The sequence below is a fragment of the Elgaria multicarinata genome, chromosome 2 (assembly GCF_023053635.1).
Source record: "Elgaria multicarinata webbii isolate HBS135686 ecotype San Diego chromosome 2, rElgMul1.1.pri, whole genome shotgun sequence".
Taxonomy (NCBI): Eukaryota; Metazoa; Chordata; class Lepidosauria; order Squamata; family Anguidae; genus Elgaria; species Elgaria multicarinata.
In genome coordinates, this window is record NC_086172.1 from 129,252,619 (window position 1) to 129,271,268 (window position 18,650).

The 18,650-nt window shown below is 43.7% G+C and overlaps 1 protein-coding gene across 1 annotated transcript in view; it reads left to right on the top strand.

Moving 5' to 3' along the window:
- Positions 1-4,179: 4,179 nt before the first annotated feature.
- The window catches only part of LOC134392915 (cytosolic phospholipase A2 epsilon-like), a 76,523-nt gene continuing 62,052 nt past the window's right edge, over positions 4,180-18,650 (top strand). Inside the window, exons 1-2 of the mRNA XM_063117674.1 lie at positions 4,180-4,226; positions 12,774-12,846. Of these exons, the coding sequence (XP_062973744.1) occupies positions 4,200-4,226; positions 12,774-12,846 (100 nt within the window). The 5' untranslated portion in view covers positions 4,180-4,199. The remainder of the gene's footprint in view (positions 4,227-12,773; positions 12,847-18,650) is intronic.

Below are 18,650 nucleotides of genomic sequence, written 5' to 3' on the forward strand. Positions count from 1 at the left end.
TTCCTAGGGTCGGAAGACCTAAAGACGGTAGTGCACATGCTAGTAACTTTGAGGCTTAACTTCTGCAATGCACTCTACATATGGCTACCTTTGTGCCTAGTCTGGAAACTTCAACTAGTTTAAAATATGAAAGCCAGTCTGGTCACCGGTACACCTAGGGGTGACCACATTACACCAGTTTTAAAATCTCTTCACTGGCTACCAATTAGTTTCTGGGTGAACTATAAAGTGCTGGTTATCACCTTTACTGAGCCTCGTGTGGCACAGAGTGGTAAGCGGCAGTTACTGCAGCCAAAACTTCCCCACTGCCTGAGTTCGATCCCAGCGGAAGCTGGTTTTCAGGGAGCTGGCTCAGGTCAACTCAGCCTTCCATCCTTCCTTGGTCGGTAAAATGAGTACCCAGCTAGCTGGGGGAAAGGTAACTGCGACTAGGGGAGGCAATGGCAAACCACCCTGCTACAAAGTCTGCCAAGAGAACGTCAGTGAAAGCAGGCGTCCCTCTTGGAGTCAGCAATGACTCAAGTGCTTGCACGAGAGGTTCCTTTCCTTTTTTTCCCTATCACCTTTAAAGCCCTACATGGTTTGGGTCCAGGCTACCTGCAGGATTGCCTTTTCCCATACAATCTGACCTACTCACTCAGGTCCTCTGGGAAGAAAAGTTAGGCTGACGGGTATTACCCAGAGGAATCATAGAATCATAGAATAGTAGAGTTGTAAGAACTTACAAGGCCATCGAGTCCAACCCCCTGCTCAATGCAGAAATCCACCTTAAAGCATACCTGATTCTCTGGGACCAGCAGAAGAACCTTCTCTTCTGCTGCTCCCAGACTGTGGAATGGCTTGCTAGAGAAGACTCGTCAACTTGACCGTCTATTAGCATTCAAGAAAGCTATCAAGACTGATCTGTTCTGGCAGGCCTATCCAGGGGAGTTTAGGATGTTTTTAGAATGTTTTTAGGATGTTTTAACAATGTATATTATGTTCTTAATTCATTTTAATTTTATATTTGTTGTTGTTCCCCGCCTTGATCAAAATGGAGAGGCGGGTAAGAAATCATCATCATCATCATCATCATCATCTTCATCATCATCATCATCATATATGGTGGAGCCCTACTCTCTTGACCAGATACAAAAGAGGGCAGGGCTCCTGCAGCTTTAACCGTTGTGATTAGGGATGTGCTCCGCTCCGATTAGAATCGGAGAATCAGAAGCGAATTGGCCTGCTCCGCCTTGCCCAGAGGTGGAGTAGAAGTGGACCGTGGACCCTTAGAAGCATGGCGAAGAGAAGCGGCCATAGGAGAAACACTTCTCTTTTCGCGGAGCGATCCGCCCACCTTTTTGGATAATTTCGCCCATAGGATTGCATTGTGGAAAAGAATAGGGGATAGCTGTGTTGTTTTTAAAGCTATCTTTCTGAAATTTCTTGTGCTTAGAGAGTTGTGGCTGGGGGTCATTTTGAGCCTACTCTCAGCTCTCTGCGTGGTGCGGTTCACTTGCTATATTTTTAAAAAAATCGGGTAAAAAAAGTGGGAGAGGTACCTTTTTGAAGTGCTGAGAGGCAGATTCATGATCACATGATCCCAAAGTTGGAGGAGGGGATAGGCAAAATGGGATACTAGTAACTTGGGATACTGGGAAACTTCTCTTTCTTAGTCTCTGAACGGACTTTTCCCAGTGTTTTTTAAAACAGTAGCCCCACCAAATGCACAAACACAACCTGAAATCATATACTAAGCAAATAAATAACAGATAGGAAACACAGCACTGCTACCCACCCTAACCTTGGTGAACAACTGAATAGATGTGGTGCAAGGGGATGAGGTCCCCTAGGGCATGTGGACGTGCCCAGTGCACACACACTGTGTCCTGCCCTTGGAGGGTCATCAGAGCCCTCCAAAGAGTAACCAGTGGAGACTAATGCCTATCATGAGTTGAAGTGACAGGTAGCTTCTTAAGACTGGTACTTACTTAGGGCCAGTCAAAAATTGGCATATCCCCCTCCCCCTGGGCACGTCCACTTTCCTCTTACTGGAAAAAGTCAGACATAGCCTTTTAAAAAAAATTCTTGTTGTTGTTTATTCAGCAACACTGCTGCTTTTAATTCCACCCCTCCTTTGTTTATTTATTTATTTATTTATTTATTCCATTTTATATTTACACCCCATTGCCCAAGCTCTCCTGGCTTTTCCTCTTCAGTGAAGTCAGGCAGGCTTTCATTGTGGTTCAACTCCTTATTGTTGTTGTTGTTGTTATTATTATTGCTATTAATATTAATTAGTACTGCTATTTTTAACGTTACTATTGTTGTTGTTGTTGTTTAATAATGGCTGTGATCACAGTGCAGTCAATCAACTCTGAAGCAAGGATCACAAAGCTTTACTCTTATCCTCCTAGCCTCCTAGTTATGGGATGCAAAAGAAAAGGCATCTCTCTGTGCTGCTCCCGCCTCACAGGGATGGTTTGCATTACTAACGTTGAAACTATCCTTGGCTCACTTCCTTGGGCCCCCAGAAATGTCTGCTGCCTGCCTGCCTTCCCCCCGGGGTGCTGCTGTGGTGGTGCATCTGCCGGGACTGACTCCCCCATACTAGATCTATGGCATATCTCTGCCTGGCTCTCTGCCCGCCTGTCCTCCTCCTCTATGACCGCCTCGCAGGGTTGGTTTGCAATGTGTTACTGCTGGCTTAGAAAGAAACAAGCCATCCTTGCCACACTTTGTTGTGCCCCCAGAAATGTCTGCTGCCTGCCTGCCTTCCCTGCCTCCTCCCCTGCCCGCCTCGCAGGGATGGTTTGTGTGTGTCTTGCTTTGACTCAGGGGATAAGTCCTCCCTGCGCTCACTTAGACTTTTTGAAGTTCCAAATAAATTTTTCAAGTGTGGAAGAAGATTCATATAGGTTTATCTACTCCCCAATTCATGGCATGTTGGGATTTCCTTTGAAATGGCCCCAATGAGCTGTCTGCAGCTTTAAATCCCTGAGATACTGGGGTGTCCAATTTTCAAAAATTCCCCAAAAATCAGGGGAGGCTTGGATTGGTTTGAGTCTTGGCATGCATGTGTATACATCCATGAGGTGTCATGGTGCTGAACTTGAGGTTTCTAAGGTGAAAATTGACGTAGTTCTAGCATGGGACTTGATTTGGGGTGAGTTAAAAGGTTAAAGCCCCGCCAAAAATCAGGGGATGATGGGATGTGCTTGAAACTTGCCATAAATGTGGATCTAGATGGCATCTGTGAGGGTGCCTGCTTCCAAGTTTTTATCTGTCAAAATGTCGGAAAACAGTCCATGTCTGAAAATGGGGTGTCCGATTTTCAAAAAAATCCCAAAAATCAGGGGAGGCTTGGATTGGCTTGAGTCTTGGCATGTGTGTGTATACATCCATGAGGTGTCATGGTGCCGAATTTGAGGTTTCTAACTTTAACAGAAAAAAGTTGTAGACTTTTTTGGATTTCAATGCAAGCCTATGGGGGGAAAAAGTGGAGCTCTGATCCCGATCCGGAGCTTCGCAGTGAACCGGAGCGGACTATAGGCGGAGCGGAGCGGACCCGATCTGGAAGTTGCGGATCTGGAAGAGAAGCGGATCAGGGGGTCCGTGCACACCCCTAATTGTGATGATTAGGGAATTTCACCAGGTGCTCCATGCATACAAATGACACCTGCTGAAATTCCCCTTTCTAACAACTGTTAAAGATACAGGAGCCCCGTCCTCCTTCCCATATGGTCACCCTAATAATGAGTTCGATCAGGGATGAGTAACCTTTTCTGCCTCCAAGAGCTGTAAGTGATGAGTGGTAGGTTGTGGGGTGCAAACTGGACTACGCACAAACACACACAAATGCACAACAGTGTCAAGCAGCTGGGTGCAGCTTCAGCAGGGGACCTTTCCCAGCTATTTCCTCAAATAGCCCTCCTCTTAGTTGGCTGGCTAACAAAAGGCTGGGAAGGAGCTCCTTTTTCATTATAAAAAGAAAACCTTTTGGAGGAAAGAAGCAGGGAACTTACACCTAAGCTGCAGGTCTGAACTCATTTGCTCAATCCTGTATTCTCACATTTTACAGAATTGCTGAGAAAGGGTGGGGCTCTGTTAGTCTTCATAAATCCTGGGCTCTTGTGTACCAGCCAGATTGCAGCTGCATTTCAATAAGCATTGTTGCCATGTTCTCAAGTGCCACTGACCTCCATGCTACAGAGACCACAATGGCATCACTCAGCAGTGCAAAAGAGGTAAGGAAGCAGGGTTATGCTCTGAAAATTAATATTGTATTCCATATTTTTGATCAACCTTACCTGTCCTTTAGGCAAAAAATGCATGTAATGTTATTTCTATTTCAGAAGTGTTATAAGAAGAATCTCTTCTATGCTTTTCTTTTTGCTTACAGTTTGGCAAAGTTCCTATAGTCTTTTTCTTTCTTTTAAAAAATATAATAGAAGATATTGTGCAAGGAATAACCTTTATTTCTATTTAATTGCCTTATCTTTGGTGAAGATTTAAATATTCTCTGGTAAGGCAGTCATGAGGATAGAATAATGTATAATTTAGTTGGATCCAGACTTAGCTATGCTTATCCCATTTATTTCAATGGATCTATCCTAAGCTTGACTAAGGCTGTATCTGATCCATTGGGTCTGCAATAACATAATTCAATTGAAAAATTATGGATTAGATTCAGATTTAGTTATGCTTAGAAATTAATAGGTCAAGTTAGTCACAACAAACTTAAGTCCTTTTGATTTCCGTGGGTCTACTCTACACATAACCAAGCCTGGATCCAACTCTCTCTATAAACCTTTATTAAAGCGGGAAGCAGCATAATGTATCATACTTTAGGAGGCATATTTCAAGTTCAATTTCCACATAAAAGGGACTTTTAACACGTTCTGATTGTTATCTTAGATCCACTTGCCTAGGACTAAGCTCTGCTGAACGCAATGAGACTTATTTCTGAGAAGACATGTATAAGCACTAGGGTGACCATATGGCCGGATTTGCCCGGATCTGCCCGGTTTTTGTTGACAAATCCGGGAGGGTGAGGGGAAATCCGGATTTTTCCCCAAAGAGCAGCTCTAATGGGAATTAACAAAAATGCTTATAACTCCGTCATTTTTTAAGATAAAGACATGAAATTTGGCACAATGGTAGCTCTTAGGAAGGTCTTTAGGCATACCAAATTTGAAACATATCCGTTCATCCATTGATTTTTAAGGAATTTTTTAAAAATTGAGGTTTCAAAATTATTATTTTTTAAATTGTCATTTTTAAAGATAAAGAGATGAAACTTTGCACCATGAAAGGGTTTAGGTAGAGCTTTAACCACACCAAATTTGAAACAGATCCGTTCATGCATTGATTTTTTAGGATTTTTTAAAAAATTGAGGTTTTAAAATTATTATTTTTAAAATCGTCATTTTTAAAGTTAAAGAGATGAAACTTTGTACCATGATAGGATTTAGGTAGAGCTTTAGCCACACCAAATTTGAAAAAGATCCATTCATCCATTGATTTTTTAGAAACTTTTTAAAAATTGAGGTTTTAAAGTTATTATTTTTAAAATTGTCATTTTTAAAGATAAAGACATGAAACTTTGTACCATGATAGGATTTAGGTAGAGCTTTAGCCACACCAAATTTGAAACATCTGTTCATCCATTGATTTTTTAGGAATTTTTTTAAAAATGTGGTTTTAAAATTATTATTTTTAAAACTGTCATTTTTAAAGATAAAGAGCTGAAAGTTGGCACCATGATAGCTTTTAGGTAGAGCTTTAGCCATACCAAATTTGAAAAGGATCTGGGGCCAGTAGCAAACCCTGTTAACAACAACAGCAGCTTGCAATGAGTGAAGATACAGTCAGAAAAGATATTTGAGGGAAGGGGAGAATGTAACACACAGAGTATAGAAAAAGCTTCAAAGTACAGCAAAAAATACAAAAGTAGGAGTGAGTGAAGTTAATTTCAGATACATTGAATCTTTCACTCGTTCTTTATTTCATTGATTTTAACATTAAGATGTTATGTAGAACAGATTTGTCTTCAATGTGTGCTGTAAAATCAGACATGTGACCAAGGCTATGTTCGGGTGGGCACGCACCCTTGGTACTGGACACGCCCTCTTGGGGGCGACCATGTTGTCCTCCTTTTTGGTTTCCAAAATATGGTCACCCTACACTGTGCTATTTGCATAACTCAAAATCCTGCTTGGTGTAGATGAGCCCTTTGTCCAGTTTTAGCACACTTTCTACATATGCATACCTGATGGATGAAGAAGCAATACTAATGCTTTAGTGATTGTAAGTACAAAAAAAAAGGAGGTTCTTGCTATTCTAAATTACTTCAGCTGTTATCTTATCTATTAATTAGATTGAATCTTGTCTATGTGTTCAGAGGGAGGGAGAGAGGGAGGGAGAGTGTAGGTATGGTTGAAAAATACTACATTTATCTTCCTCCTGTACTATATACCTAGTCAGTTCTTGACAGTCAGGGCTTCTCTTTAATGTATAGTCATAGCTAGACGGGTTGATATCCCAGGGATCATCTCAGGATCATCCCTGTGTGCCCACGTGAAGCACAGGGAATCCCGGGAGCAGGGAGGGATGATTTTATTTATTTATTTATTTATTATATTTTTATACCGCCCAATAGCCAAAGCTCTCTGGGCGGTTCGCAAAAATTAAAACCACAGCTCCTCAGGGTGGGGTAGCGGGAGCAGGGAATTTAAAAAAAAAAAAAAAAAAAACACTTACCTTTCAGGACACAAGCGCTTGTGTGGTCCCTCTTTAAAAAAAAAAAAAAAAAAAACCAAAATGGCAGGCACAGCATCCTATTCCTCTGAGGCTGTCGCATGCCACGTGTAAACAGAGGGGGAGATCTCACGGTAAAAATATGGCAAGATCGTCACCCCTCCATTGCGCTAGACTCAGGTCTAGCTGAGGCCTATGGTGAGTTCACCATCTTCTTCATCCTTTACTTATACTTGGTAAATATTTTCAACAATAATGCGTTGTAGTCCAACACTTTTGCAGGGCAAGAAGTTGGGGAAAGGCTGCTCTAAACAAAAAAAGAGAAGTAGGTGGCTCTAAGTTTTTCGTCATCAGTTTTCCACAACCCCACAGTCACCTCTGCATATCCTATTCTCCATCCTGTCCTCATGGTTTATCTGCTTTGGGAGAATAAGAATTTCACTGGTACTTTCTGCCTCCTTAGGGAGGCTGTGTCGTTAAGGCTTGTGAGCCTTAACTCACAATTTCCCTGCTTTTTGGTGCTTGGTTGAAAACTGTACAGCCTTAACGTTGTTTTGTAAACCGTAGGTTTTTTGTTTATTGAATTTCATAGCTTTGTGTATCGGATGACCAGATATCTTTTAAATCTCAGACATGCCTATTACATGTGACTTGGAAGTCACATGTAATACGCACATCAGAGATTTAATGAATTTTAAAATACTGCTTCCAAAAACTGCATTTGCCTTTTCTGCTGCAGCCTTACACTGTTAGCTCACATTGAGAAATCCATCCAAAAGGTTACCTTCTTTCCACCTGGCTATCCCAAAGCACATATCCCATATGACTTGGGTGTACTTTGGGATAGGCAGGTGGAAAGAAGCTCACCTTTTGAATCAATTTCTCAATGTGAGCTAACAGTGTAAGGTTGCAGCATAAAAGGCAAATGCAGTTTTTGGAAGCAGTATTTTAAAATTTGTGTAACGGATGACCAGATATCTTTTAAATCTCAGACATAAAATGAAGAGGAGGATGAAGAGGACTACTTGCCCTAGACTACTGCAACTACTGAGGGGCACTGAATTCTATGATTCTGTGAATCTAGGTCTGCAGCAACTGGAGGGTGCCAGGTTATAGCAAAAACTAGGTCCCTTAACCATTCCTCTGGTGTGAAGTAATACTTTGGGTATAAGATTCATGGCTGTGCGTTTTAGAAAATGTTTTTCTTTCATACAAACATAAAACAGCAGATTTAGTTTATAAGAGCAGGTACACAGAGAAAGGAAAATATTTTCTAAAATGTACAGCCATGTATCTTATAACACAAAAACCATTCACCTTCCTTCACACCAGAGATTTTTTTAAGAGACCTATATCTGTGTTCAAATTCAAAATACACGCACACACACACAAATCTATAAAAGAAAGCTTAAAATGTAGTTCAGCACCTTTTAAAGAAATGCACACTACCTGCAGAAGTTTAAACTACATGGAAAGAAATATTGAGAGAGGCTAGAAATTATTTTAATCAGGACCATGCATGGCAGATAGGCCAGGGTTAACCTCCTCTTCCTCCTCCTCCTCCATGTGATCTTGATGAAAATTATTCAATATTTCTTTCCATAAAGGTTAAACTTTAAGAGGCTTGGGTGAGGAGCTGCCACCCCAAAGCAAAATTTGCCATGTATTCTTTACTTTGAATTAAGAAGGATGCACCAGCAATTTAAACACACACACACACACACACACACACACACCTCCCTCTTCACAGTCATAGACACACAACAAAGTCAATCCCTCTATCAAACCCCTACCTGAGCCAGCTAGGTTTTCTTTTTCCTTGGAGGCCAGGGAAGGGCCTCCCCCCAAGCAAAGAAGATCATTTCTCTCTCCCTCTCTGGCCCCCACAGCATTGTGGGGAAGGAGAGGGCCCAGACAGGGCCTTGGCTCAACTGCAGAAGGAAATGGCTGCTAGATGAGCCAGATGGCCACCTTATTTCCAACATTCCAATCTATCTGAAAAAGGAGGGAGGGGGGGAGAGGATGAACTTTGTACTAAAACCATCTATAATATAGAAGAACATGCATGTCCTCCTAAATTACCTACCGGATTCTTGGAAGTTAACACATGGTCAGCACAGATGGATCTTCAGAGTCCTTATGACAGCCAAAAGACTTACATTATCACACTGGAAGGACAAATCCACACCTCCCATAATGCAATGGATCAAGAACCTAATAACATTATTAACTTCTGAATGAGTGTTACATAGACACAACTTGCACATGGATAAATATACAGATATTTGGTCTGCTGTCCCACAATAGCGATGATCTTTTTACCTGGGCCTCAGCTAGACCTACCTGTCATTGCGTGACGGAGGGGTGAAGATCTCGCGATGTTTTTATCATGAGATCCACCCTCTGTTGACATGCGGTGTGCAACGACTTCAGAGGGAGAGGTGTCACACCCGCCATTTTGTTTTTTCTTAAAGGGGAAGATGCGCATGCGTGCTCGTGCGCAAAAGGTAAGCTTTTTAAAAAAAAAGTATTTTCCCTGCTCCTCCACCCTACGCCCGATGGGTACAGTGCTCCTGAGGAGCTCTGCGGCCTGTGTGTGGGTCCCGGCTCCTCACGAGGAACCGTGAGGAACTGGGACAAACCGCAATGCCCAGCCACACATTCCACAGTCTCGGGCTCAGCCTGGAACCGTGGAAAAAACAGGCTCAAATGGTAGGGTGAGATCCCGGGGCAAGGGAGGGGTCATCCCTCCCTGATCTCGGGATCCTCTGTGCGTCATGTGAACACACAGGGACAATCCCGGGGATCGCCCCAGGATTATTAAATAAATATTAACTAATATTTATGGCTTCATGTTATGTTTTTCTTTACATTGCAAACTGCTAATCCTTTTGTGCTTTTTAAAAATAATATTTTAGGCACTCGTGCTCCCCAGATACAAAGTTATATTATATTTCACCATTTCTTCAGTTATTTTACAGGGACAAGTAAATAAATGATTTTAATTTAGGAATGAAGGACAACTCAATTGTAGATATTCTTGTTGTCCATGATAATTTTAATTTCTTCTAATGATCTAATTCTGCTTTGATTTGTATAATTACAGGCTTATAATACCTGAAGATTTTATGAAAATCTGTAATGATCTTTAACTCCAAAACCTTAACAAATATATTAACTAATTATAAATTAGATTTAGAGGCTCTTTTTTCTGCCATTGTATTGGTTAATGATGGTTCTATCATTAGTTACAACAAGAAATTATGATAATGTCCCCAGGACAATCAAAATATATTTCAGAGTTTCCCGTAATTCATAATTTGAGCTGTTGTAGAATAGTTTTACTCCACTGTAAAGTTGCCTACCGCACACTAAAGTTCTCCATGACTTCAAAAAGGCAAGGCTATTCTGTCCAGTTTCAAAAGTCTCTACATCCAGAAAAATTAGAGCCAATGAAATTTCCATTAATACTGCATTGTTATACATGCACACACAGTTGCCAATAATTTGAGTCAGATATGTATGCTAATATTCCTGCAAGAGTTTAGAAGCCATACTATAGAATCATATAGCCCTGTATACTCTGACACAAGATGGATTCTTTCCTTATGTATCAAGGTTAATTTTGTTTTAGACCACGAATTTGGGATTCTTTTAATTGATGAACTTCAGTAAGAGTAAGACCTTATGAAAAGTTTTTTGATAAATAGCACTAAAGCCATCGTGCATGGCAATCCAATGCATGTTGACTCAGAAGTTCAGTAGGTTGACTCCTCACAAAGTATATCTAGTAGTGCAGCCTAAGCAAGGACTACTATTCCCCTTTCATTATCATGAAACACATCACATCTTCGGAGATGTATGGACTTTGACTACAGGTTGTGTTCAATTCCATGTTTGGTTCAATAAACCATGTTTGGTACTAGGGATGTGCTCCGCTCCGATTAGGAGCGTAGAAGCAGTAGCGGATTGGCCTGCTCCGCCTTACCCAGAGGCGGAGTAGGAGCGGACCGTGGACCCCCTAGAAGCAAGGCGAAGAGAAGCGACCATTTTTCGGAGCTCCGAGTTCAGGCGGAGCGCTCCGGTCGCCATCTTGAAAACATTTCGCCATAGGATTGCATTGCGGCAAATAATCGCGCATAACTATGTTGTTTTTGAAGCTATCACTCTGGAAATTCTTGTGCTCAGAGAGTCGTGGATGGGGGTCATTTTGAGACCACTCTCACCTCTCTGCGTTGTCCGTGTCGCGTGCTATATTTTTTTGAAAATCGGGTCAACCGCGCGGCTCAAACTGCGTTTTGGCTTTTCGCCCATAGGATTGCATTGAGGGAAAGAATCGGGGATAACTGGGGGGGGGGGGTTTAAGCTATCGTTCTGAAAATTCTTGTGCACAGAGAGTCGTGGATGGGGGTCATTTTGAGACTACTCTCAACTTTCTGCGTGCTGTGGTTCACGTGCAATGTTTTTGTGAAAATCGGGTCAACCGCATGGCTCAAACTGCGTTTTCGGCTTTTCGCCCATAGGATTGCATTGAGGGAAAGAATCGGGGATAACTGGGGGGGGGGGTTTAAGCTATCGTTCTGAAAATTCTTGTGCACAGAGAGTCGTGGATGGGGGTCATTTTGAGACTACTCTCAACTTTCTGCGTGCTGTGGTTCACGTGCAATGTTTTTGTGAAAATCGGGTCAACCGCACGGCTCAAACTGCGTTTTCGGCTTTTCGCCCATAGGATTGCATTGAGGGAAAGAATCGGGGATAACTGGGGGGGGGTTTAAGCTATCATTCTGAAAATTCTTGTGCACAGAGAGTCGTGGATGGGGGTCATTTTGAGACCACTCTCAACTTTCTGCATCGTACGGGTCGCGGGCTAGAAGTTTTTAAAAAATCGGCGGGAAAAATACCTTTTTCAAAGGGCTGAGGGGCAGAGTCAGCTCCCGGTCATGATGATCCCAAAGTTGGAGGAGGGCATAGGCAAAACAGGTAACTTGGGATTCTGGGAAACTTCTCTTTCTTCATCTGAACGGGCTTTTCCCCGTGTTTTTTAACACAGTAGCCCCACCAAATGCACAAACACAACCTGAAATCATATACTAAGCCAAGAATAAGAGATAGAAACACAGCACTGCTCCCCACCCTAACCTTGGTGAACAACTGAATCGATGTGGTGCAAGGGGATGAGCTCCCCTAGGGCATCTCATCGTGGACGTGCCCCCACTCTCTCCTGCACTGGAAGGCCATAGAGCCTTCCAAAGAGAGTAAAACGGTGGAGCAATGCCTCTCATGAGTTGAAGTGAATGGTCACTTTTCAGTGGTGGAGCAATGCCTGTTCTGAGTCGAAGTGAGCGTTTTACTTCTTCTCGGAGCTGTGGCTGTCAGTGTCTTGAACTGGCAGCTACTTCCCCCTCCCCCGGGCACGTCCCCCTATTGCTGGTAAAAGACAGATATAGCCTTTTAAAAAAAGTTCTTCTTGTTGTTTATTGAGCAACACTGCTGCTTTTAATTCCACCCCTCCTTTGTTTATTGATTGATTTATTCCATTTTATATGCATTACTGGCTTATCCTTGGCTCACTTCCTTATGCCCCCAGAAATGCCAGCTGCATGCCTGCCTGCCTTCCCTCCCTCCTCCCCTGCCCACCTCGCAGGGATGTTGTGTGTGGGGTGCCCGATTTTCAAAAATTCGCCAAAAATCAGGGGATGATGGGATTGCTTTGAAACTTGGCATGCGTGTGTATATCCCCATGAGGTGTCATGGTGCCAAACATGAGGTTTCTAACTTGAACAGAAAAAAAGTTGTATAATTTTTTAGCTTTCAATGCAAGCCTATGGGGGGGGGGGAAACGGAGCTCCGGATCCGGATCCGGAGCTCCGGGCGGAGCGGAGCGGAAGTGGGCGGAGCGGGGGCGGGGCGGAGCGGCCCGATCCGGAAAATGGCGGATCTGCAAGTGAAGCGGAGCGGGGGGTCCGTGCACACCCCTATTTGGTACAATAGATATGCATGGTTCAATAAATGTTTCATTTGCCCTTGTTCTACAGATGGAAGTCTCTCCTTGCAATTTGCTGTCTGTGAAAATTATACAAATAAAAAATTTACGAAAGGCGGATTTATGTGAGTATCTTGGTGCTTCCACAAATCTATGGTAACATTTACTTCCATTAGGGATTCTGTGGAGCAGCTGTTAGTTTGCCCTGACATGGAGCAGCATTCCCATTGGGATAGCACCACAAAATTGTTGCAGGGGCATGTAAGCATAGAAAAGCTACTAAGATGATATGTCTAAACTTCATCAGATTAATGTTTATTATTCACTGTTGTTGTTTTACCTTGTTCATTCTACCTACTCTTTTGAGGAGAGCTTTGTGAAGATGTAGTGTTTATTGGAAACTTATTGTTAATATGGATAGAACACACACATACATGCTCCAAAGCCTCTCAAAGTATGGGTAGTATCCAATGTTCATCCTACTCATAGACCCCTTGAAATGACTAAAACTTAAGTTAGTGATGTCTAACTTAAACCCTATTTAACTTAAATCCTATTCATTTCAATGTGTCTACTCTGAGTAGGACAAACACTGGACACTATTTTATAATTCCCAGAGATTCTTTTGCACTGGGGTCTTTTGAGTTCAATGAAGGCTCAAGGAGCAATCCTCCCTTTTGTAGCTCCTCCGTGTCTGCTGCTGAAATGCAGGCTTTGGGGAAAGGGAAGAAAGGAAGGAGGGGGAGAGCAGAATGGTCCTAGCTTAACTACAACCCTAGTTTAGGGTGACCATTGGCCCTTTCTACACCTAAGGATTATCCCAGGAAAATGGAGGGATCATCCCTGCCTGCCCCCGGAATCCCCTGTGTGTCATTTGCATGCACAGGGATGATCTGTGGAAAAAAGGCAGCTGTAGAAATGGCCATAGGGAAAGGAGGACAGGGCTCCTGTATCTTTAACAGTTGTATGGAAAAGGGAATTTCAGCAGGTGTCATTGGTGAAATTCCCTTTTCATCACAACAGTTAAAGCTGCAGGAGCCCTGCCTTCTTTTGTATCTGGTCCAGCTTAAATCTGGATCCTACTCCAAGTGATTTTAATTACTTTGAGATCCTGCTGCTACATGCATAGGCAAACAGCGCTAATTTTTAACATCATAACTTAACCTATCATTTACAGACTTAGCCACAAAGGCAAACTGCTTAAACTATGCCTTGCAAAAGCCACAATGATCTGAAAGCCCCACCCCCACCCCCACCCCCTTAGCACAAGATAGGTGGAGTTAAAGAACAGAGAGTAGGCGGATTTTATGCCTGTGGTAGATGGTTTAACCTGCTGACTTAAAGTAACTTTAAAAATCAGACATAATGATGTTCCATAAGGAAATGAAAATACTGTGTTTAAATCATTATTTCTTCTTGATATAGGCTTGCTTTTGACATATATTGTGCAACTGGCAAAATAGCAAATAAAAGATATGCTAATGGGTGTTTTGTTTCTGAATTGTGCTGAAGGATGAAAAAAGCAATTGGGAAAGTAGACATTTGTTTATTCATTAGATTTGTAAAACCACCCTATCTCTGTCGGTGTAAGGTGGATAAACAACATATTTGTCTGCAGGCACTTTTAGATGGAAGTGAGTGGTGAGATGTATTGCTCATGGAATTATGCATTTGATCAAAACCACTTTTTGACATATACACTAGGCATGTGCTCCACTCCGATTAGGAGCGGAGAAGCAGTAGCGGATTGGCCTGCTCCGCCTTACCCAGAGGCGGAGTAGAAGCGGACCGCGGACCCCTAGAAGCAAGGCGAAGAGAAGCGGCCATTTTTCGGAGCTCCTCTTTCAGGCGGAGCGCTCCGGTCGCCATCTTGAAACATTTCGCCCATAGGATTGCATTGTGGAAAACAATCGGGGATAACTGGGTTGATTTTTAAGCTATCGTTCTGAAAATTCTTGTGCACAGAGAGTCGTGGATGGGGGTCATTTTGAGACTACTCTCACCTCTCTGCGTCGTGCGGGTCGCGCGCTAGAATTTTTAAAAAAATCGGCGGGAAAAATACCTTTTTCAAAGGGCTGAGGGGCAGAGTCAGCTCCCGGTCATGATCACATGATCCCAAAGTTAGAGGAGGGCATAGGCAAAACGGGTAACTTGGGATTCTGGGAAACTTCTCTTTCTTCATGTGAACGGACTTTTCCCAGTGTTTTTTAACACAGTAGCCCCACCAAATGCACAAACACAACCTGAAATCATATACTAAGCCAAGAATAAGAGATAGAAACACAGCACTGCTACCCACCCTAACTTTGGGGAACAACTGAAAAGATGTGGTGCAAGGGGCTGAGCTCCCCTAGGGCATCTCATCGTGGACATGCCCCCACTCTCTCCTGCACTGGAAGGCCATTAGAGCCTTCCAAAGAGAGTAAAACGGTGGAGCAATGCCTATCATGAGTCGAAGTGAGCGTTTACTTCTTAGTGGTGGAGCGATGCCTGTTATGAGTTGAAGTGAGCGTTTACTTCTCAATCTCAGAGCTGTTGGTGAAGCAATGGCTGTCTTGAGTTGAACTGGCAGCTACTTCCCCCTCCCCCGGGCACGTCCCCCTATTGCTGGTAAAAGACAGATATAGCCTTTTTAAAAAATTCTTCTTGCTGTTTATTGAGCAACACTGCTGCTTTTAATTCCACCCCTCCTTTGTTTATTGATTGATTTATTCCATTTTATATGCATTACTGGCTTATCCTTGGCTCACTTCCTTATGTCCCCAGAAATGCCAGCTGCATGCCTGCCTGCCTTCCCTCCCTCCTCCCCTGCCCACCTCGCAGGGATGTTGTGTGTGTGTGGCTTTGACTCAGGGGAGAAGTCCTTCCTGCGCTCACTTGGAGTTTTGGAAGTTCCAAATTTTGCAGGTTTAAGCCCTGCCAAAAAACAGGGGATGATGGGACTGCCTTGAGTCTCGGCGTGTGTATGTATCCCTGGATAAGCTGTCATGGTGGTGAGTTTGAGGTTTTTTTTTAACGTGCAAAATTGACGGAGCTATGGAAAGGGGTGTTGGATTTTCATAAATTCCCAAAAAATCAGGGGATGATGGGACTGCCTTGAGTCTTGGCATGCGTATGTATCCCTGGATAAGCTTTCATGGTGGCGTGTTTGAGGTTTCTAACGTGCAAATTGACGGAGCTATCGAAAGGGGTGTGAATGGGGTGCCCGATTTTCAAAAATTCCCCAAAAATCAGGGGATGATGGGATTGCTTTGAAACTTGGCGTGCGTGTGTATACCCCCATGAGGGGTCAAGGTGCCAAACGTGAGGTTTCTAACTTGAACAGAAAAAAAGTTGTATAATTTTTTAGCTTTCAATGCAAGCCTATAGGGGGGAAAAAACGGAGCTCTGATCCGGATCCGGAGCGGAGCGGAAGTGGGCGGAGCAGGGGCGGGGCGGAGCGGCCTGATCCGAAAAATGGCGGATCTGCAAGTGAAGCGGAGCGGGGGGTCCGTGCACACCCCTAATATACACACCCATAAGTCAGTGTAACCTTTTGAAATTTGGTTTTATGAGCATCAAGACAATCTACAGCTGTGAGTCATATTATTTGGATGCTGCAGATAATGTCAGCTTCTGTGGCATTGCATTGGCATATTGAGCTGGCTTAAAATGTCATACTGGCGCAGCAGTTCTGGATCACGTTTGGTATTTATGGAGCTTTCAGATAAGAGAAGTCTTCCATAAAATTGTCACTTGACTGGAGGGGTCTGAGTGTGACAGCCCACCTATACTGAGTCCTAAAGGCACTTCAGAGTACCTCTATGTAGACACTAGGGGTGTGCACGGACCCCCCGCTCCGCTTCTCTTCCAGATCTGCGATTTGCGGATCGGGCCACTTCGCTCCGCCCCCACTCCGCCCATGTCTGTTCCGCTCCGCTGCGGAGCTCCAGATCTGGATCGGAGCTCCGTTTCCCCCCCCCCCATAGGCTTGCATTAAGCTAAAAAAGTATACAACTTTTTTCTGTGAAAGTTAGAAACCTCAAGTTTGGCACCATGACACCTCATGGAGGTATACACATGCACGCCAAGACTCAAGGCAATCCCATCATCCCCTGATTTTTGGGGAATTTATGAAAATCGGGCACCCCATTCACACCCCTTTCGATAGCTCCGTCAATTTGCATGTTAGAAACCTCAAACTCACCACCATGATAGCTTATCCAGTGATACACACACACGCCCAGACTCAAGGCAGTCCCATCATCCCCTGATTTTTGGGGAATTTATGAAAATCCAACACGCCATTCACACCCCTTTCGATAGCTCCGTCAATTTGCACGTTAGAAACCTCAAACTCGCCACCCTGATAGCTTATCCAGGGATACACATGCACACCAAGACTCAAGGCAGTCCTATCATCCCCTGATCTTTGAGGAATTTATGAAAATCCAACACCCCATTTGCAGACGTGGACTGTTCTCTGACATTTGGACAGATAAAAAAAAAGGGAAGTGAGCACACTCACAGATGCCATCTAGACCCACAATCATGCCAAGGTACAAGGCAATCCCATCATCCCCTGTTTTTTGGCGGGGCTTAAACCTGCAGACATCTCAATGGGGCCATTTCAAAGGAAATCCCAACATGCCATGAATTGGGGAGTAGAGATAAACCTATGAATCTTCTTCCACACTTGAAAAATGGATTTGGAACTTCCAAAAGTCTAATTGAGCGCAGGAAGGACTTCTCCCCTGAGTCAAAGCCAGACACACACAACATCCCTGCAAGGCGGGCAGGGGAGGAGAGAGGGAAGGCAGGCAGGCAGCAGACATTTCTGGGGGCATAAGGAAGTGAGCCAAGGATAAGCCAGTAATGCATATAAAATGGAATAAATAAATAAATAAATAAATAAACGAAGGGGGTGGAATTAAAAGCAGCAGTGTTGCTGAATAAACAACAAGAAGAACTTTTTTAAAAAGGCTATATCTGTCTTTTACCAGTAATAGGGGGACGTGCCCAGTGGAGAGGGAAGCAGCTGCCAATTTGACTGGTCCTAGTGACCAGTCTTTTAAGAAGCAACGCTGTCAGTTCAACTCATGAAAGCCATTGCTCCACCACGAGAGCTCTAAGGAGTAAAGCTCTCATTTCAACTCATGATAGGCATTGCTCCACCGGTTTACTCTCTTTGGAGGGCTCTGATGGCCCTCCAAGTACAGGAGAGAGTGAGGGCACGTCCACATGGCATGCCCTAGGGGAACTCATCCCCTCGCACCACATCTTTTCAGTTGTTCCCCAAAGTTAGGGTGGGTAGCAGTGCTGTGCTTTTTCTATCTCTTATTATTGGCTTAGTATATGATTTCAGGTTGTGTTTGTGCATTTGGTGGGGCTACTGTGTTAAAAAACACTGGGAAAAGTCCGTTCAGACTAAGAAAGAGAAGTTCCCAGATTCCCAAGTTACCCGTTTTGCCTATCCCCTCCTCCAACTTTGGGATCATGTGATCATGACCGGGAGTTGACTCTGCCCCTCAGCCCTTTGGAAAAGGTATTTTTCCTGCCGGTTTTTAAAAAAATTCTAGTACACGAACCGCACCATGCAGAGAGCTGAGAGTAGGCTCAAAATGACCCCCATCCACGACTCTCTAAGCACAAGAATTTTCAGAAAGATAGCTTCAAAAACAACACAGCTATCCCCCTTTCTTTTCCGCAATGCAATCCTATGGGCGAAATGTTTCAAGATGGCAATCGGATCGGACCGCGGAAAGAGGATCGCTCCGAAAATGGGTGCTTCTCTTCGCCTTGCTTCTAGGGGTCCGTGGTCCGCGTCTACTCCGCCTCTGGGCAAGGCGGAGCAGGCCAATTCGCTCCTGCTTCTACGCTTCTAATCGGAGCGGAGCACATGCCTAGTAGACACTACAGAGGCTACATCAAAGCAGTCCTACACATTTGT